The following is a 20,779-nucleotide window of genomic DNA, read 5'->3' as shown; positions in this document are numbered from 1 at the left end:
CATGCATACCCACACATGAAAAAGAAGAAAGATTTCCTTGTGAACTAGACATAGTGATGAACACTTGTATCCCAGTACTGGGAGATAGAGGCAAGAAACAGTGCTTTGGGTTTGAGGCCAGTCTGGGATATAAAGTGAGTATTAGGCCAGCTAGAATTACATAGCAATCCCTGTCAGGAGGAGTAAATATCTTTTTTTCCCTGTATTTTCTTATGCCAGACACTAAATGTTAGCCTGCTAATAACATTGCTGCCTAGCTAAACAAATATCATGTAAATGAGACATTAATTGGATCCCTATGTTCTCCTTGAAGCAGTAGTTCTTGGACTTTGCTGTTCACCATGCTTACAGAAAAGCATCTTAAACTACGGGATGTAACTCCTGATGGGGTTACCTAACTAAACATGGGCATCACACAAAATGGGAATGGCAACAATAAAATGATTCTGAGTACAAAATGACCAAGGATCCAAATCAGATGCACAATGAATTCCAGGTTTTCTGGAAGCATTTCTCCATACTGCATCGTGCCATTTCACCTCAGCCTTGGTCCTAATGACACAAACATGCATACTTCATACAAACTGTGCATGCCTCAGCCACACAGCACCAAAGATACTGTGAAACATCAGCCTGGAGTCAAGACTACTGTAAGTTATAAACCGCACTGCCTCTACCATACATGTAGCATTCTCTGCTCCTATAAGAACATAATGAGGGCTAGAGAGGTGGCTCACCTCAATGGTTAAGGGCACTTGCTCTTATAGAGGACCCTGGTCAACCAGCCACACCTCTAGTGTCAAGGGAACTGATGTCCTCTTCTGACCTCCACAGGCAGCAGGCATGAACATGATGCACATACACGCATACATGCAGGCAAACCACTCACATATAAATGTCTTAAAAATGAACACATCTGGGGTTGGGGATTTGGCTCAGTGGTAGAGCCCTTGCCTAGGAAGCGCAAGGTCCTGGGTTCAATCCCCAGCCCTGAAAAAAAGAAAAGAAAAAAAAAAAAAGAACACATCTAATTTTTAAAACAGTTTGATTATAGAGAACAAAGGCATTTTATATTTTCCTGCAGTCATTCCTCAAAATGTATCAGATTAGCATACTTTTGGATTGGACTGTGTAAGGATGTTTGATTTTAAAACAGCTGTTTGCATTGCTCACTTGAGTTTAATAAAAATCACTAAATGAATTTTGGCTTGAAATTAGGAGAGAATTGTCAACCATTTTGGAAACAGCCCTAAATGTGCCTCTGCCTTTCTGTAGTGTATATGAATGCAGAGTGGCCTCCTCAACATGGATGACTGTAAAAGCGAATTATCAATTAACTGTGAACGGCACAGAAGATGCTCTATGTCCTGCAGTCTCGAATACTCAGTCAGGATTAAATTATTCATGAAACATAAATAAGCAATCTGTCTCATTAGTGTGCTTACTTGCACTCATCTTTAATAAATGGTAAAGTTATATGGATACCAAAGAATTGTGTTAAAATAAACTTATGATTTATTATCAGTGAATGTTTAATTTGTAGACCTACTCTAACTACCTGTATGGCTGTAATAGTTTTGCTTCTCTGTTACTATGAGAAACCATGACCAAAAGCAACTTGGGGAGGAAAGGGCTTATTACATCTTACAAGTTAGAAGCTACCATCCAGGGAAGTCAGGACAGGGGCTTGCAAAGGAACCTGGAGGCCGGAACTGGAGCAGAAACCATGGAGAAGCTGCTTTGCTTGTCTGCCTGGTGCACACGGACCCAGAAGAGAGAATCAGATCTCCTGGGACTGGAATTAAGGATGATTGTGAACTGATATGTGCATCCTGGGGACCACAACCCCTGTCCTTAGAGCCAGTGCTCTAAACCTTCAGCCATCTCTCCAGCGTTCCCCACCTCCGCCCCAAAGTAGTTTTAAAAGATGAGGTCTTGTGACTGAGGCTATAGCTGTGTGGTAGAGTGCTTGCCTGAACAGGGCCTAGAGTTATAGCTCACAGGTAGAGCGTCTGTCCTGCATGCCTGAGATCCTGAGTTTAATTCCCAACTTGGAAAACAGAAGTAAAGAGACACCGGTGTGGGCCACGGGAGGGCATGGTACTTCTGGCTCCCCTCTGGAGCATGCGTCTAGTAGGAGAGACCTTGAACTGAGTGTCGAGGGCTGACTCTAGATTGAAGAAGGAAGTAAAGTAATGAATAATATAAGCTGAGTTATGATCTGAGTCACCATCTTGTGCTATCTTTTCTATTCAACCAGCATCCAAGGGTGCCCATTCCTCCATACATGTCTTTAAGGACTTTAGTATTTTGGACATTTATCATGTGCAAGATATGATTACACAGTGGAATAGATACAAAAAAAAACCCACTTAATCTCTTTACATCTTTGGGAAGCAAATTAGATTTAAGCACAGTGAAATGGGTACACTTTAGGGACTATTCAGTTCTAAAGTCTTTACATATTGGAATAAGATAAGATGAAGAAAGAAGTGGGGTGGAGGGAAGGAGGGAGGGAGGGAGTCGAGAGAGAGAGAGAGAGAGAGAGAGAGAGAGAGAGAGAGAGAGAGAGAGAGAGCGCACAAGTGCATAAATTTACAAGTCACTGTTCTAAAAGCTAAAGCAAACAATTGGAAGGCAGAAGTAAGAGTCCGTTCAGAGATGGCAGAGCCCGCTCAGTGTCGAAGATAACAAGTTTCAGAGTCAGGCACAGCAGACTTCCAGTCCGGGTTGTACCGCTTATCTCGTGTGACCTTGGAGATGCACCTGGTGTCTAGGAATCACTTCCATTGGTGAAGCAGAATGAAAACACTGTGGTACTTAGCACACAGCCCCACAGACGGCTACTGACTCTGACTGTGCTCAGGCTACGTCTCTCTGGCTTGCTGGTCTGACTTTGCACTGCTTGTGTGAGAAGAGGAATAAGCTGACTTATTGCTCTGAAGCAGCAGTCAGCACAGTGGTTGGCATATGATAAATACTACTATGAATAAATACTTTCATTATAGAACATTTTACCACTCGAAACCCTTTCTGTAGTAAGGAAACAATAAACTTCATGTTAACTGTTTCAAAAAATAGTTTTAAATTATATTTTCTTAGAATTTACTGTTAATTATGCATATCATAAAATGTCAAATGAGTTAGTACTTTGAACATAGCTGGTCATCTATGCTGAAGAAACTGAATAATATAGTAATTTCCCATGGTCTGTATCAACCACAAAAACTACCAAGCAACAGAGAAAGCTGTATTTATTAGACAACCACTTTAAAAAAGGTTATAATAAAATAAAAAGCTTTTTAAACCAAGGAAATTCTCAAAACGGAAAGCTCAATTAATTAAAATCTTTTATAGTCTTTGGGGAAATGAGAAGAAATTCAGTTTCATGGTTTGATGATTCTGACCTATGTAGGAATATAAAATGTACTAATTATTTAATGTCGTATTTAATGGACTTTTCCACTGTGGCGTTTAATTAGCTCATTTGACTAAGAGTATAACTTTAAGGCGCTTTTAACAATTATTGGACTTTGTTCTAAGGGAATGCCTTTATTTTATATTTGATTTTCAATGTGTTTTACCCTCCTCTTCCTTCTCTTCTTCCTCCCTTACTGGGATCAACCTCAGGGCTTCACGAATGCTGCTCAATTACTTTGCCCCTTAACCACACCCTAGCTCCCTGATCATCAATATATTTTTATAGACCTAAATGACCATCTTTTTGCTCAGTTTTTGATAAGTGCTAGGGCTCAAACCCAGATCCTCAGTATATAATAATATCACTTGTCCTATATTTTATTTTATTTTCTCTTAGAGTCAATGGAAATCTGGCCTTTAATGCCAACATTTACTTGAAGCCATTCTCAATGTACTATTCAAAAGAAAACTGACTTCACAGAGATGATTCTAAACCTTTACAGTAGACGGATACAATGGTGATACATAATAACAATTCCTCGGGTTACTTTCTAATCTACTGCTTATTAATAACAGTATGTGTTTTACTGGGTTCTTAAAATATCATATGCTACATTATGACTTAATATAGTTTGCAAACTCAAAAGTCTTTCTCTTTTTCTTTAAATAATTAAAAATAATTGGGGCTGGAGAGATGGTTTACCAAGTTTAGTCTGCTCCTTGCTCTTGCAAAGGACCATAGTTCAATTCCCAGCACCCACATGGTAGCTCACAACCATCTCTAACTCCAGTGCCAGGAGAGCTAACAGGGGCTCTGATATCTGGGTGTGGTGGTGCATGCCTTTAATCCCAGAACTAGAGAGGTAGAGGCGGGCAGATTTCTATGCATTCTAGGACAGCCTGGTGTACAGAGTAAGCTCCAGGCCAACCAAGGCTACATAGTGAGACTGTCTCAAAATATTTTTAAAAAAATTAAAAGGGGGACTGACGTTGTCTCTCAGTGGTAGAACACATGGTTGGCATTCATGAAAGTCTCGGTTCAAGGTTCAAACATCAGCATCATAGAAAACAAATACGGACTGAGAAATGACAAAGGCAAAGTGGTTGCTGTGCAAGCAGAGGACCAAAGGAGCCCCCCACGCCCACAGGCATGGCAGGCACCCCTGCAACTCCCGAGCTGGGAAGGCAGGCAGGCAGATCCCCAGAGCTCCTGACAACCGACCAACTCAGCTGAACCCGCCAACTTCATGTTCAGTGAGAGACCCGGTCTCAAAAAACAAGGTGGACAGCAGTTAAGGAAAACATGATGTTGACCTCTGACCTCTGTGTGCATAAACACTCACAATCTTAAAAAGGGATTGCTTTGCAAAACAGACATATTTTGAGTAGATGCTATAACATTAGGAATTTAAAAATATAGAGAAAAAAGGCTGCCTCTGGCTACTTCAATAATAATTGAAATTTAAATTTTAAATAGATTGCAGCATCAGTCAACTATTTAATAGGAAAAAATATCTCCAGGCATCTTGGTAAATGAACAATTACCTTTAAAGAAAAAACTTGACATTCCTACCAGCTATACACCAAGTTGCAAACTGTTTTTTTAATTTATTGTTTAAATAATTGCTGGATTTCAAATTCTGTCTGCAGTAGCAGCACTAATAACGTTCTTTTCGTTTCGTTTTGTTTCTAAAGTGTGGGGTGAAGGTGAAGAATCCCCGCATTGAGAGTGGGCGGCTTTTTTAAATGATTTATTTATTTTTATGTTGTATGCATTTGGTGTTTTGCCTTCAGATCTCCTAGAACTGGAGAATTGGATCACCTTTCAGTTGCTCATGACAGACAGTTGTGAGCTGGCACGTGGATGCTGGGACTCAAACCGGAGTCCTCTGGAAGAGCAGCCAGTGCTCTTAACCACTGAGCCACCTCTCTAGCCCTGCTTTTTTCTATTATTAAAAGCAAGAATTGGGCTGGAGAGATGGCTCAATGGTTAAGAGCACTGACTGCTCTTCCAGAGGTCCTGAGTTCAATTCCCAGCAACCACATGGTGGCTCACAACCATCTGTAATGGGATCTGATACCTCTTCTGGTGTGCATGAAGACAGCTACAGTGTTCTTATATATAATAATAATAAATAAATACATAAATAAATAAGCAAGCAAACAAACCTTTTTTAAGCAAGAGTTCAGAACAGTATTTGGTGCAAAAATAAAAGTCCTTAAATTGCTCTTCATCTGTAGGTAGCCTCTGAACAGGCTAACTTTTTGCACGAAAGACAATATGAAAAGCCTGCTTCCCCTCTCCATCAAAAGCGATGCTAATTATCGCTACCAGAAGATGCTCGTCTATGGCAGCAAGGCAGGGAACTGTGGACCTATGAGTATCTTAGGAGATACTGATGACTAATTCAGACTTAAGGAAGAAACAACCATGGCAGTCAGACACAGTGGTAAAAGGCTTTTAATCCTGACGCTAGGGAGGCAGAGGCAGGCGGCCCTCTGTTCCAAGACAGCCTGATCTATACAGAGAAACCCTGTCTCAAAAAGGGAGAAACCAATTCCAGGGAGATTAGCTGGGCAACTACTAACGTAATAACACAAGATCTAATAAAGCCTAAACTAGAGCTAGGGAGAGGGTTCAGTGGGTAAATGCTCACTACACAGGAGTTAGGGCCCAAGTTCGAATCTCTAAAAGCCCATGTAAAAGCCAGAGGTAGAGAGACATAGGTTTACAGACCAGCTAGCCTGGAGTATACAGTGGAAAAACAAGGTGGAAAGTGAAAACTGACTGACACCTAAGGTTGTCCTCTGACCTTCAGAGGTGCCTGCACTCATACATGGACACATGCATGTATGTGTGTGCACATGCGCGCGCACACACACACACACACACACACACACACACACACACACACACAGAAATGTTTTAAATAATCTGAAATAAGCAAATGGTAGTGATTAAAAACTCAAAGAATTACTACATCTGCATCTTCACTGAAATTTTTCTTGATAGAAAATAGGTTCATAATGTAACAGGAGAATCATAAAATGGTCACCATTAACTGGCATTCCTTACCTCAGACTTTCTAGAGAATGATACATTGACATACCGATAGGGAAACTTTTCTTTCACATCTGTCTTGGCTTTCTCATCTACAGAATTATTTACTAATAAAATACATATATTTTCTGCCATGGATAAAGGAGGGAACATATGCACAACAGTGCCTAAACCAACTCTGCATAACACTGTGTCAGGACAGGGCATCATCCTAAGAGGGCTCAATCATTCTGGACGCAGACAATGCTGACTGTCGCCAGATTTATGATTTTAACTTTATTTTCCACAAAGATGCTTTTATTTACCAATCCAAATTAGAGAATGCCCTGGGCAAGGCAGGTTCCTGAACCCACTCCCCAGACATGGTCCTTCTAATGCTACCCTCTCTGATGATACCCTAAGTTTCAATCCTTGTCTCAGCCTCAAAAGCGCTGGCTTGAGTTCTTTTTTCTTAAGTCAAGATGTTGGACTGAGGGTGTGGCTTGGTTGGTGGAGGGCTTGTCCAGCACGCCCAGAGCCCTGGTCTCCATTTCCGTTACTACCTAAAACCAGGCTCGCGGGTGCACACTGTAATCTCAGCCTGCGGGGTGGGGGTTGGAGGGATCGGAGGCTCAGAGTTATCCTAATATAGATCACGTTCTGGGCCAGCCTGGGCTACATAAGACGCTGTCTCACAACACAACAACAAAAAGCAGAGGCATGGGCTAGGTGGGGCTATAGTTCAGTTGGTAGAGTGTTTTCAAACATGAACAGAATCCTGAGTTCAGTACCACATAAACCAGGAGTGCCAGTGCATCATGCCTGTATCCCAATACTCAGTTGGCAGAGGCAGGAGGATCGAAAGTTAAATGTTATCTTCCGCTATATAGTAAGTTCAAAGCCAGCATGTTATATGATGTTTTTTTTTTCCAGGAAAGGGTTTCTCTGTGTAGCCCTGGCTGTCCTGGAACTCACTCTATAGACCAGGCTGACTTTGAACTCAGGGATCTGCTTGCCTCTGTCTCCTTAGTGCTGAGATTAACCACCCAGCACATGGTACCCTTTGTAAAAGGACTGGTGATAGCTCAGACAATAATGGTATTTGCCACCAAACCTAAGGACCAGGAACGTACACGGTAGAAGGAGAGAGCTGACTCCTCCAGATTATCCTCTGACCTTCATGTGACCTCCAAACACACGCCCTCACATATAACAAACAAACAAACAAATGGAATCTTTTCTAGAAGGAAATAAGTAATTCTATGGGGAAGAGATATTTAAAATAAAACCTAGTAGTTGAGATGAGCAGAAAAAAGGAAAAACAAAAGCCGATTGGGCAAAGGAAACAAAACCTCAGAGGCAGAGCAATCACTGCAGACTCCATTGAGACCTTTGTGACTGATGAATAATCCCCGGTCAAGAACACAGGGTAGCTGAGGTGAGACTGGCTGAGGCAGCCAAGAGCTATCTCAGGTAGGACCTTGCAGGCTCGTCAAGCACATCAGCCCCAGCTACAACACTGTGATGTGTTAAGGCAGACAGAGAAGCAATACCCTGAAATATGGAAAATTGTCTGGTATTTTGTGGCTTGGACCAGACTGGTGGGAATGGAGGCAGAACATTTTGTTTTCATTTAGAAATGAAATTAAAAGATTTCTAAACAAAATAATTAAAACGCTCCACTTTGCTTCTCTATGCGGGTATAGGGACGTTCTGAAATGGCTCCCTAAAGACGCATGCACTGCTCTAAACACAGAATGTTCGCAGGACATCACTCGATGATCATGTGCTCATTACGCCAAGCTATTTTCTCTTCCAGCGCTAGGGATTGAACTCAGGGGTCCCACACATGGAGGACAAAACTTTTACCACTGAGTAAAGCCTGCAATTCCAACCTTTAAAGCCTGTACAGTTCTCTAGGACAACTACTGGCCTCCCTGTGGCTACAAAGTGTTCGAGTAGAACTGTGCTGTCATTATAAAATACACACAGAACTTTAAAAACATGAAATGAGAATTTTATATAATATTTATGTAGATTACAGATAGATTGAAATCTAAATATTTTGGGTACTTCTGTCTAAGTTATTAAGACTAAACTAACCTTTTTTTCTTCTCATTTTTTTTTCTCTTTTATTTGAGATACGATTTCCCTACATAATCCTGGCTCAACTCATTGAATAATCCAGACTGGCCTCAAACTCACGGCAAGCCTTCAGCCTCGTTCTGACCCCCCGCATTTACAGCTACCACAGCAGCTCTTTTCACTTTCTGCTGTGTGGTTAATGCAAAGTTTAACACAGTACATGTGGCTCATGTGAGCTGAACTGAAGCATCTGCCCAGCAAATGCACAGCCTTGCTTCAGTCATCAGCTGCAAGAAAATAAAACAAAACAAACACCGGAACCAGGTAACCTGCTCGATAGAGCTGGTCTAGCATTCTAGGTACTCACTCCCCTTCTAGAATGTCCTAAATCAAGATTATAATCAGCCAAAAATATTTGTCTGGTCTACAAATATCAGTGGCGATATTGCTATATACCGTAAAAATGTAGGGTGTTCTATAGCAAATGACATAGCAACGAGAGGGGACAGAGATGGCTCAGTGGCCCAGCACCCACATAACACCACACAACCGTAACACCGGTCAGTGCCCTCTTCAGCCTTCCCAGGTGCTAAGCACACAGAGAATACACAGTTAGTTACAGACAACACACACACACACACACACACACACACACACACACACACACACGCAAGATTAAATTTATTTACTTTTTAATGTATTTTATAGAAGGGATGTATTTATTTGGGGCTTATGGGTCAAAGGGTTATGATAAGGGTCCCTCACCCACACATGGTATGCACTCATTGATAAGTGGGTATTAGCCCAAATGCTTGAATTACCCTAGATGCACAGAACACATGAAACTCAAGAAGGATGACCAAAATGCGAATGCTTCACTCCTTCTTTAAAAGGGGAACAAGAATACCCTTGGGAGGGAATAGGGAGGCAAAGTTTAGAACAGAGGCTAAAGAACACCCATTCAAAGCCTGCCCCACATGTGGCCCATACATATACAGCCACCAAACTAGATAAGATGGATGAAGCAAAGAAGTGCAGCCTGACAGGAACCAGATGTAGATCTCTCCTGAGAGACACAGCCAGAATACAGCAAATACATAGGCGAATGCCAGCAGCAAACCACTGAACTGAGAACGGGACCCTCGTTGAAGGAATCAGAGAAAGGACTGGAAGAGCTTGAAGGGGATCGAGACCCCATATGAACAACAATGCCAACCAACCAGAGCTTCCAGGGACTAAGCCACTACCCAAAGCCTATTCATGGACTGACCCTGGGCTCCAACCTCATAGGTAGCAATGAATAGCCTAGTAAGAGCACCAGTGGAAGGGGAAGCCCTTGGTCCTGCCAAGACTGAACCCCCAGTGAGCGGGATTGTTGGGGGGAGGGTGGTAATGTGGGGAGGATAGGGAGGGGAAGCCCATATAAAAGGGGAGGGGAAGGGGTTAGGGGGATGTTGGCCCGGAAACCGGGAAAGGGAATAACAATCGAAATGTAAATAAGAAATACTCAAGTTAATAAAGATGAAAAAAAAAAAAAGAGTCCCTCACCATCAGAGAGGGGTAAACAACATTTTAAATAACAAAAATATAAGGAAATCAGATCTCTCACAGTGTTATTGGGACAAAGCAATTTGGTAACATTGATATAAAATATCAATCTGACTATTCTTCTAAGTATGCAGCTCAGAAAGTTATGAACATATGCATTTGAGACATATCCAAAGTGTAGGGAATTTATAGGGCAGAGGTTCCAGCTCCCTTTCCACAATTTGGAGTTGTTTCTTGAGTAACTGCCATGCCAGAGACTTTTGTTTCCCATACTCCTTTGTTGGGGAATGCAGGCCACGGTGTCACATGACTAGTCTAGCCAATGGAACGTGAAGGAAAGTGACATATCCATGCTACTTCTAAGGCCTGGCCTCTAAAACCCTCAAACACCAGTCTCTTTCTAATGGTTGACTGGTAAATGTTGATGCCTAGGGCAACTTTGCAAAGCTCGCAGAGCTCTTATCAGCCTGTGTCTCTCCCCAAAACCACGAGACAAAGATCCTTGTTTGCTATAGAAGGGACTCCAGGCAAGCAAGAGATTAATGTGTTAAAACTTTGAGGTTTCAGGTTGCTTCCATTGGGACAACTAGCATTAACTTCCTAATATGGGAATACGCTCTCCGAAATGGAACCGACCCACATGTCCATCAAAACGAGACTGAATAAATAATCCCAGCCAAGAAAGAAACGGAACATGGAGTCGCTAAAAATGGGAAGGTAAAAGAACGACATCTACTGGGTACATCTGTTTTTCAAAGGTCTTTGAAAAAGCTCGCTACCAAAAAAGACAGAAACCTCACTGTGTACCGACCAAATCACGCACGGCAAATGTGTTACAGGCTGGTTTTGAACTTGCAGCGACTCTTCTGCCTCAGCCTCTGGATGCTGGGATTACAAGCATGAGCCACCATGTTTAGTTCCATATGAAGTGTTTCATTTCCTTGAGATATTTGAAACTAAATAATGGATATATTAGCAGTTTGTTTCATTATCCTGTTATTTTTCAACAGATTACTTCATAGTACTTACACTCATTTTCTTACACTGTCACCACGCATGGAGGGTCAAAGAGGAAATATTCTGAGAAATGGACTCATTGATGGTTTGTGATCTCTGTCGGAGCATCGCGTTGTGTGCAAAACACTGCGATGTTGCTAGGCAATATAATCTTATGGTACCAACACTGTATGTGCAGTCCGCTGATGTACCAAACATTGTTATGACTTATATCACAAAAAAAATCTGCTTCGAGTATAAAATAGTAAAATCATGTTTAAAAACATTAATTTTAGAACTAGGTATCAAAAGCCTTAAAATAAATAAATATCTTTTGTTGTTTTGTGTGTGTGTGTTTTAGGGTTTGTGGCGGTCTTGGTTTCGGGTTGTTTTTATTGAGACAGGGTCTCTCTATGTAGTCCTTGTTGTCCGGAAACTTCCAAGCTGGCCTGCAACTCACAAGGATCCACGTCTGTCTCCCAAGTACTGGAATTAAAGGTGTGTGCCACCACACCAGCTGCAAATATCTTTCAATATAGCAATCTCAAATTCAGAATAAGTCTTAAGAAAATGAGACTTATCCAAAGGATGACCACCATAATATCCTCAAAGTAATTAAGAGTTGGGGACACCTAACACGTTCATAAAACTCAAATTACTGAACACTCACTAAAATCAATAGACTATAATGAAAGGTAAGGAGAGACATGTGGAATATAGATGAGACAAAATTGATATTCTCTGACTGGAATATACACATATACATACATAAAGAGACAGAGAGAGAGGGGGGGGAGGGAGAGAGAGAACAAGAGAGCACCATATGCATCTTAGAAGGGACCTTGGACTTTGAACACTTTTAGAACTATCTGGGATTCATGACATTGGACTGAGTATGTTTTGCATTCCTAGATAGATGGACACAAGGCTACAGGAGAAGGGAAAGGAAATTATGGCTTGGATGTAAAATGTGCATCACAAACTCATACACTGATCCCCAGCTGTTTGGGAAGGTTGTGGAACCTTTCAGAATGGGGCCTAGCTGGTAGACATGGGCACATAAGGCAGGGCTTAAACAGTTCTAGGGAACCCAGTTCTGGCTCAACATTCCCACTTCCTGCTCTGTCCAGATAGAACATGTCACACCTAAAATCCTGCCACCATGGGGCATCCCATCCACTGTGCCTCTTGCACGTATGCACACACAAACACAGGATGGGGGAGCAGACTTATGTACAGGGTATGATGGTTAGTCGGGGTCTGTCCATGAGGAGGTTTCAAGACTGGTTTAAATGAGATCAGAAGTGCACTATGGCCGGCACTGTCTCATAGGCCAGAGCCCCAGGATAAATGCAAGAAAGCAAGCGAGGTAAGGGCGCTCATTTCCTCTGCTTCCTGACAGTGTTCTCCTGCCCCATGGCTGCAGGCTACATCCTCAAGCTCTGAGCCAAAATAAACCCTCCCTTCCCTTCTCCTGCTTTTGTGAGATACTTTGTCAGTGATGCACAGGATCCTGGTATTATAGCCCAGGTTAGCTCAGCTCACCATCCTCCTGCCTCAGCGCCCCCACCCCCCCACAAGAGAGGTTATGGGTTTGTGCCACCATACTTGGCTTTGTTTTGTTTGTTTGAGGTGCTGGGATCAAACTGATTGTCTTGCCCACGCTACACAAGTTCTCTGCCACTGAGCTTCACCCCTACCCCACTACCCCAACCTCTGTCTTTTTTTTACACTCCCCAAGTTGAAACATGGTTTCACTATGTAGCCCTGGCTGGCCTCAAACTCAGAGATGTACCTGCTCTGTCTCCTAAGTGCTGGGACTAAAGGTGCTCACCACCATCTCCCAGCAGACATTTCTTAAATACCAACGTTTCTTATACACACAGTGTTTTTACTTGCATTTTTACTCATTTCTGAAACACTATTTATTTAGAAAAATTATATTTAACTAAGTAGGGCATTTTTAAAAAGTTTTATGCACCAGGCAGTGGTGGTGCACACCTTTAATCCCAGAATTCGGGGGGCGGAGGCAGGTAGATCTGTGAGTTTGTGGCCAAGGCTACATTTAAAAAAAAATCTTAAGCTTTTGTTACAAAGTTCAATCTTAAACATTTTTTAAAAACTTATTTCTGGGTATGTATGGGCATGAGTGTGTGTGTGTGTGTGTGTGCGTGTGTGCGTGTGTGTGTGTGTGTGTGTGTTGGGCTGGGGCACGGGGTGGGTAGTGTGCACACAGAAGCCAGAAGAAGAAACTGGATTCCTCAGAGCTGGAGTGAGGACGTTATACCTGTCTTGCTGGGGAGTGCTAGGACTTGAGCAGTAGTCCTCATGCTTGCACAGCAAGCCCTCAATCTCTGAGCCCCCAGCTACTGCAGAAAAATTGTAAGTTATTTGTCCATTTCACACAAACTAAAAATTTTTAAACCAGGAAATATAATCCTTAATCTCTATTTAATCAGGCACAGGTGAACTGCACAGTTTACAATGTCCTAAAAGTTAGAGAAGGCACCACTATTAATCTCTTAGCTCACAGGTTTACTGCGAAATCAGCTGCATTCAGAGCAAACTACCAATTTCCACAATCACAGTAAATATTAATATCACCCTTCTTCTTGGCACTACTGGGGATTGAATCTGAGGTCTTCCCACTCAGCCACATCTTCATCTTCAGCTCTTGCATTTTGGAAGTGCATGCTATGTGTCCTTAAACTTGCTGTAGCACAGGCTGGCCTCAAATGGGCCATCCTCCAGCCTCCATCTCCAGAATGCTGGGACTTACAGTATGCACTACCATGCTTGGCTTAATTCTGTACTTTGTATATAATAAAATTTTACCTTTTTTTCCTTCACTCTTGTGTGAATTTAGTTACACCTTACTGTAAAGACCACTGGTTAAATATGAAGATATAATCATTAGATGTGAATGAAACAAGAGCTTACAGAGTATCACTGGGTAGTCTGTAAGGGGACATAGAAGGGACACAGTTTATCATAAATGTGGGGGTAGTGAGGACAGGTTTCCTAAAGGAACCCGAACAATACACGAGATTGGGCTGGGCCATCGATGTAGTGTGCAGCATTCTCAACAGGGAAAGAGACACTATTGGAAAGTGAGATATTAAAGAGAGAATAGGATATGCACACTGATATATCCTATAGCTGGTGTAGTTGCTAGAAGTGGACGGAGAGAGGGATACAAAGCCTCACTACTTACAAATTGGCTTTTCCTAAAGAAAGGTCCAGCTTTGTCCTCAGGTCCGAGGAGGAAAACTTTAAGTCTCCAGAATCTCTGATTACATCAGAGATATTCCTAAGTGTATCAGATACCAGAGAGAATTCTGAAAACTGGGAGTTGGGTAGGACTCAGACTGTCGTACTTGAGCACAGCACTGCATGTTTGTTATGGGAGTGTGATGTCCCCCGAGCACAGGAGACTCTTGACATCTGCCACTCTGTAGAGTACATCTCTTAGGCTGGTTTTAATCTACAGTGTGTTCTTGCAATAAACTATATTCATAGTAACCAATGCGTTCTATTTGTCTTTCTAGAGAATTACTGGATTTGAGAGCGGTTTTGAGAAACCCCAAACTTGCAGCACTGGTCTTAGAGATGAAGGTGGACTTACATTTCTTTCTTCTAAAAATTTTTGGAACTCTTGTCTTTATGGTTGGGATCAGAAGGCTTGTATTGACCCATATGGCAGCAAAAGGAGAGAACTGACTCCCAGAAGCACACACATATATGTACAGAGACACACACATATGATATATATGTAATATATAATATTATATATATATTAGTAATATATATTACTACTAAAATTTTTAAATGTTTTAGTAAAACACTTTGAAAATCTATATAATCACAAGCTGGAGAGATGGCTTGGTGGTTAAGAGCATTGACAGCTCTTTCAGAGGACTCAGGTTCAATTCCCAGCACTGACATGATGGCTCACAATCATCTGTTAACTATGCATGTGGTGCCCCGAAATATATGCCGGCTAAACACACATATATATATAGAATAAATAAAACTTAAAAAGAAAGAAAATATCTTTATAACCTAGTCCTATAGTAGTAACTCTAGCCACAAAAAGGTAAATAAAATGAACAAGAGTTAAGGACAGTGGGACTAGGAAGAGTCACATTTATGAGATGTTTACAAAGGGAACAAATCAAATGTGAGGGGTCAAAAAGGAAGCCAGGGGTGGACTCACTACAAAGAGTATGAGGTGTCATGCTGGAGCTGGAGCTGAGGGGTGCAGAGCTAGCCTAGTGCAGGCACAATCCCCAGCAACGCAGCACACAAGCGACTCCCTGAGTACCCGGCTTTGGTTTTTGTCTTGGGAGTGGTGGAAAACGTTGGACAGTTAAGTCTGTGGAACCTATAGACGCCCAGGAGAAAGCTGCTCCATGAGCAGTCCAAGCAAGGATGGAGGCAGCGCTGGGAGCATTAGCATAACCGCAACAGCCAAGCACGGGAGTGACTGATATTGATGACAACAGGCAGTGCTGAGAAGGCCAAGGACAGAGCATCAGCACAGCCAGACCAGAAGGGTGTTTGAAAACTCCCAGCAAAGTACTGGCCTCAAAGGCCAAGAGAAGGGAAAAACTTGGGAACTGTGATTAGCACTAAGCTGGATTTACATCACCCTTTCTGTTTATATAAAATTTCCCTACTTTTCAGTGAGCCTTTCTTACTCTTCATAAGAAAGCGTTCCGTCTTTGAGATGAGTGAGATGATTTTCACGTGTGTACTTATCCATGTATATTTGTAGAGATGAAGCAAAGCTGAACCACCTCCTGACCTTTCCCAAAATCATCCATGACTCAACAGAACTGGATTATTAAGGTCTATAACCAGTGGTTTTGTTTTCCAAACCATTTTAAAAGTGCCATCTTCAATGCTACGGCGAGCCATCTGTAACTACTTAACTTTGCCAGCCTGCTGCGATAGCTCTCTCCCCCTTGGGAAGCCCGTCCCAGCCCAAATGAATAACCGAGAAAGCAACTGCTTTGGAAATGTGACAACACAGCTTTAAAATAAGACTTCAGTGTATTTGTTTCTCACAGATTAAAACAAATTGATCCTTAGTGTTGCATGGGGCTGGGGGATGCACAGTACTGACTTATTAATCTACACGAGTTGCTTATACCCTCACATTCAAGTTGAATATAACATCAGTTATAATTTTTTAGGCGAGAATTAGAGTCAGGAGATGTGGCTTAATGGTAGAATGGATACCTACCGGGGAAAAAAAAGGAGCCAGGCATGGAATCCTGGTACTTGGGAGAGGGAGGCAGGAGAACCTTTTCATAGGTGGAGTGGGAGTTGTTGACACTTTATAATTATTGTTCTTTCAAAATGTTACATGTTGCTTTTGCATAAGAGTGGTATGCTAATGTACAGGGTTTATACTTGGGAGCAGTAAGGTAAAAATTTTAAGCTAAATATTACTCTAAAAAACTTTTTAGCCAGGGATGGTAGCTCGCCCCCATTAAGCCCAGCCTTTAGGAGACAGAGACAGGAAAATCTCTGTAGGCTCCAAGTCAGCCTGGTCTACTTAGTGAGCTACAGGGCAGCCAAAGCTTTAGTGAAACATTGTTGCAAACACCCAAATCTCAGCCTGGTGGTGGTGGCTCCTGCCTTTGATCCCAGCACTCAGGAAGCAGAGGCGGGAGGGTCTCAGAGTTTGATGTTAGCCTGGTCTACAGAGTGAGTTCCAGAACAGCCAGAGCTATACAGGGAAACCCTATTGAGAGAAAACAAAACAAAAAATTCCAAATAAACAACAAAACCAAACCTCTCCTCAAAAGGATTTCTTTCCTTTTATTTTGTGTGTGACAGCTGCACGGATGTACACCACATCTGTGCTTGGCCCCACTGAGGATAGAAAAGGGCACAGGATCCTTTGGAGTGGAGTTCTAGGCAGTTGTGAGCCACCAGACATGGCTGCTGGGAAGCAGACCTCCATCTGTATGTGATAGCAGCAAGTGTGTTCTCCAGCTTCTAAGACACTTTCAAGTGGCCTAAACCTTCACTCTTTCCTTAGCTACAAACCTGGTTTTTGCTGTTGCTGCTGTTTAAGGGCTTTGTTTCGTTTTGGAACAGGGTTTCTCTGTAGTCCTAGCTAGCCTGGGACTCTCTCTGTAGTCCAGGCTGGTCTCAGAACTCAGAGATCAGCCGGCCTCTGGCTCCCTAGTGCTGGCATCTGAAGGTGTGCACCATCACTGCCAGGCAATCTAAGGTCTTGTTTTAAGTCACTTTCCAGTTTACCAAGATTAGGAATAATAGATGTCTGCTGTTCTTATTTAAAACTTGAGAGAATTAAATTACGGAGGGAAATGTGTTACTATGCTACACTCCTAGGCAAAATTTCAGCCACGCATGGTGGCAAAGGACTGGGAATATAACCCAGTGGTAGAGCACTTGGGGAACATGCATAAGGCCCTAGGTTCAATTCCCAAAACAGGTGAAGAGAAAAAAACTGAGAGAAGTTGAGATAATGTATCTTTTTAAGTCCTAATTATCTATTTGTAGTCAGCACTACTTCTAAGAGCACTCACTGCTCTTGCAGAGGACTAGAGTGGACCCCTGTGTCAGCAATTCACATCAGCCTGTAACTGCAGGCTCAGAGAATTCTCCACCCGTGGCTTCCTTGGGTACCTGCACTCACATACACACACCTACGAAGAGGCACATAATTTTTTTAAAAACCTCACTTCGAAGTATTTTCTCAGACATTTGAGGACAACATTCCCACTGTGGCAGGTGTTTTGAGAGTCAGAGATTTTGTGGGGAAATGTTGGAATTGTTTCTACATGACTCGTTTTTGGTTTTTGTCTTTTCAAATCTGCATAGGGACTTAGTAGCCTCACATGTAAAATGAAGTGCTTGAAGAGAAAAATGGCCTAACACTGAAATCAGCTGGACCTGATTCTTGTCTAAGTCTTAAGCTTTTTTTTTTAAGAATAAAATAAAAACTAAAGGTTGGGGATTTAGCTCAGTGGTAAAGCGCTTGCCTAGCAAACGCAAGGCCCTGGGTTCGGTCCCCAGCTCCGAAAAATAGAAAAAAAAAATAAAATAAATAAATAAAAACTAAAAGTGTCATTACATATTTTAAAACTTTTAACCCACTAAGGACCTTATAGATACTTTACATAAATGAGCCAGCCATTTTTATCTCGACTAGCCTCAGAACAAAATATAGTACAAAGTCTGGTTTTATGTGAAGTCAGAGTATAAGTGTCCGATTTAAGGGGGAATAATATTTTCTCACGTCAATTTTGCTAGTTTTAACTTAAACACAAACTTCCGTGCTCCACTGGTGACCTCCTTCTCGTTGTGATCATTTTTCTAATTGATAGGTACATTAAGATTAATCTGGTTTCCTCATCACATTAAAACACAAACCACCCACATCTTACCATTTCATTCTGCACATCTCGGTTTTAAAAGCCTTGAAATGTTCAGGACTGTACTACATTAACGGCAGTAGGGGAGCATCCTCTTAATCCTTAAGCTGTCCCTACAATTCTGGAAGTGTATATGTAAAAGTAACAACTGCCCAGATAGTACTAGCCTGAGATAAATTTCTGCACTTTGGCAAATATGTCCACTATATTTAAGTGCCTGAATTATGTATTTAAAAGCTGGCATTCTGTAGGTCTTTTTCTTTGATATTTTACAAAAGAACTACTCTAAACCATTAATGCTGTTTATCCCCAGGTGGTGGTATTACACGCCATTTTATTTTTGCATTTCCCCAAAACACACTATTCCCTTGGTAACTGGACAGTATTTTAAAATTAATTACTAGATGGTTTATAAATGTGGCATCCACACGGTTCAATTCTACAGATCTGCTCAGTGGCTTTTCCCTTTGACAGGCTGCTGCTTTTAACAGGAGAATGGTTTGATCAGTTGTCTACGAGGTCAGATGAAGACAAAATAGCTTTCTCTTCTAGGCCCCCCCAGGCTTTAGAGAAATCCAGGAAGTGGGTTTAAACTTAGCTTGCGATAATAAACTTTTTGGGTGGTCAGAGTAACACCTTTCATTACAACTATTAGCTGAATGTCAAAAGACTCTCTGGTTTACCGGTGTTTGCCGAGGCATTATTTCAGAACAGTTCCATTTGGAAAGAAACACAACTGTAAACCGTATCTGTTCCAAGCCCATAAAAAAGCAGAACTCGGATGAAAGGCAAAGCCTTGACCTTTCTATTTTAGACTTGCATCTGGGTAGCTAAGCCATCTGCTTTTCTCCCACCTCCCACCCCATCTACTTAATGGACTGAAAATACTGCACTTAATTGCAATTTTACCCAACCAGGCTGACTCTTCCGAATTATGACCCCGTCTTTTCACCTAAAGGCTTGCTCAGTAGGGTTTTACTTAACACTTCCTTCCCAATTCCTCCCTACCGCTCTATATTATGAGATGTCAAATGTCTGTAAAGTATGAGACCAGGCAGGCTCTCACGTAGGAAAGCCATCTATCGAGCCACCACGGTGAGCGCCTAACAGAAAATCCAGGGGTCTAGGCTCCTCTGGACACCGACGGTATTAGCTTTGTGCGGTTATGCAGAAAGGCACCCCTTCCAGTCCATAAAGGAGTCGCGCGTCCCCGCCGCCCAACAAGGAACACAGCCCGGGAAAGGACAGACAGACGAAGGTTGGAGGAAAACCCCCCCGGAATAAAGGCGCTGGGAAGAATGGGGAGCCCAAGACTGGAGGGAAGACCTTGACAAGAAGGCTCCGGAGAAGGGTGTGCGAAGTGGCCGAGAGGGTCGGCGAAGAGGGGCCAGGGGCAGGAGCGGGGACCCCGCCCGGGTGCCTCGCGGGGACACGGGTGGCGGGGACGGGGACCCAAGCCAGCCCCCCCGGGGATGGCGGCCCACCCGCGGCCGAGCCCCGCTACTTAACTATTTGTAGAGCTGCTGCAGGCACAGGTCCAGGCTCTCGCCCTCCACCTCCTCTCGGGTGATGCGCTCCGACAGCGGCCGCGGGAGCGGGGGCAGCGGCGGCAGCTGGGGCTGCGGCGGCGGCACGGCCGAGTGCCCCGGGGCAGCCGCTTCCTCCTCTTCCTCCTCCTCCTCGCCCTCGGCCGCCGCCTCCTCTTCCACCGCCTCCTCTTCGGGCTCGGGGTCTTGGTCCTGCACCCCCTCCTCGGCCGCCTCTACCGTCGCAGCGTCCTCCCCCGGGTCCTCCCCCGAAGCCTCGGCCGCCTCAGCCGCGACCAGCTCCGCTTCGGGCTCGGGCTCGGGCTCGGATTCGGGTTCGGGCTCTGGCTCGCCGCCGCCGCACGGTCCGCGGAACTCGCCCAGGAACAGCTCCAGGAAGCGCCGGTAAGTTTTCTCCTCAGGGATGCAGCCCGCCATCGTTGCTCATGCCCCGAGGTCCACCGGGAAGGGGGTGGGAGGTGAGCCCAGGAGGAGGAGGGGGCTGCTTCGGAGCCTCGCCTCCCGCTACGGAGGGGGAACGGCCGCACCGGCACCGGCGATCAGCACTGGGTTGCCTGGAGAGGGCTCCCGCAGGCGTGCGCGCCACCGAGCTCGGACGTGCGCGGCCCGGGGGCGGGGGCGGAGCGCGCCACCCCTCTCCGGTCTGGAGGGAAAGTTGGTGGCGGGCGCGCGCACAGGGTCCAGCGGCGGCCCACCCGCAATCCCTACCGAGAGCTCAGCCCACGCTG

At 43.6% G+C, this 20,779-nt stretch overlaps 1 protein-coding gene across 1 annotated transcript in view; it reads right to left on the bottom strand.

The window, feature by feature from the left end:
- Positions 1-20,619, bottom strand: part of Ppm1e (protein phosphatase, Mg2+/Mn2+ dependent 1E) — a 136,469-nt gene extending 115,850 nt beyond the window's left edge. Inside the window, exon 1 of the mRNA XM_032911868.1 lies at positions 20,014-20,619. Coding sequence (XP_032767759.1) covers positions 20,014-20,468 — 455 coding nt within the window. The 5' untranslated portion in view covers positions 20,469-20,619. The remainder of the gene's footprint in view (positions 1-20,013) is intronic.
- Between the last annotated feature and the right edge of the window lie 160 nt (positions 20,620-20,779).

This window comes from Rattus rattus, chromosome 9 (genome assembly GCF_011064425.1).
Source record: "Rattus rattus isolate New Zealand chromosome 9, Rrattus_CSIRO_v1, whole genome shotgun sequence".
NCBI classification, from domain to species: Eukaryota; Metazoa; Chordata; class Mammalia; order Rodentia; family Muridae; genus Rattus; species Rattus rattus.
This window is presented reverse-complemented; position numbering and strand designations above follow the sequence as displayed.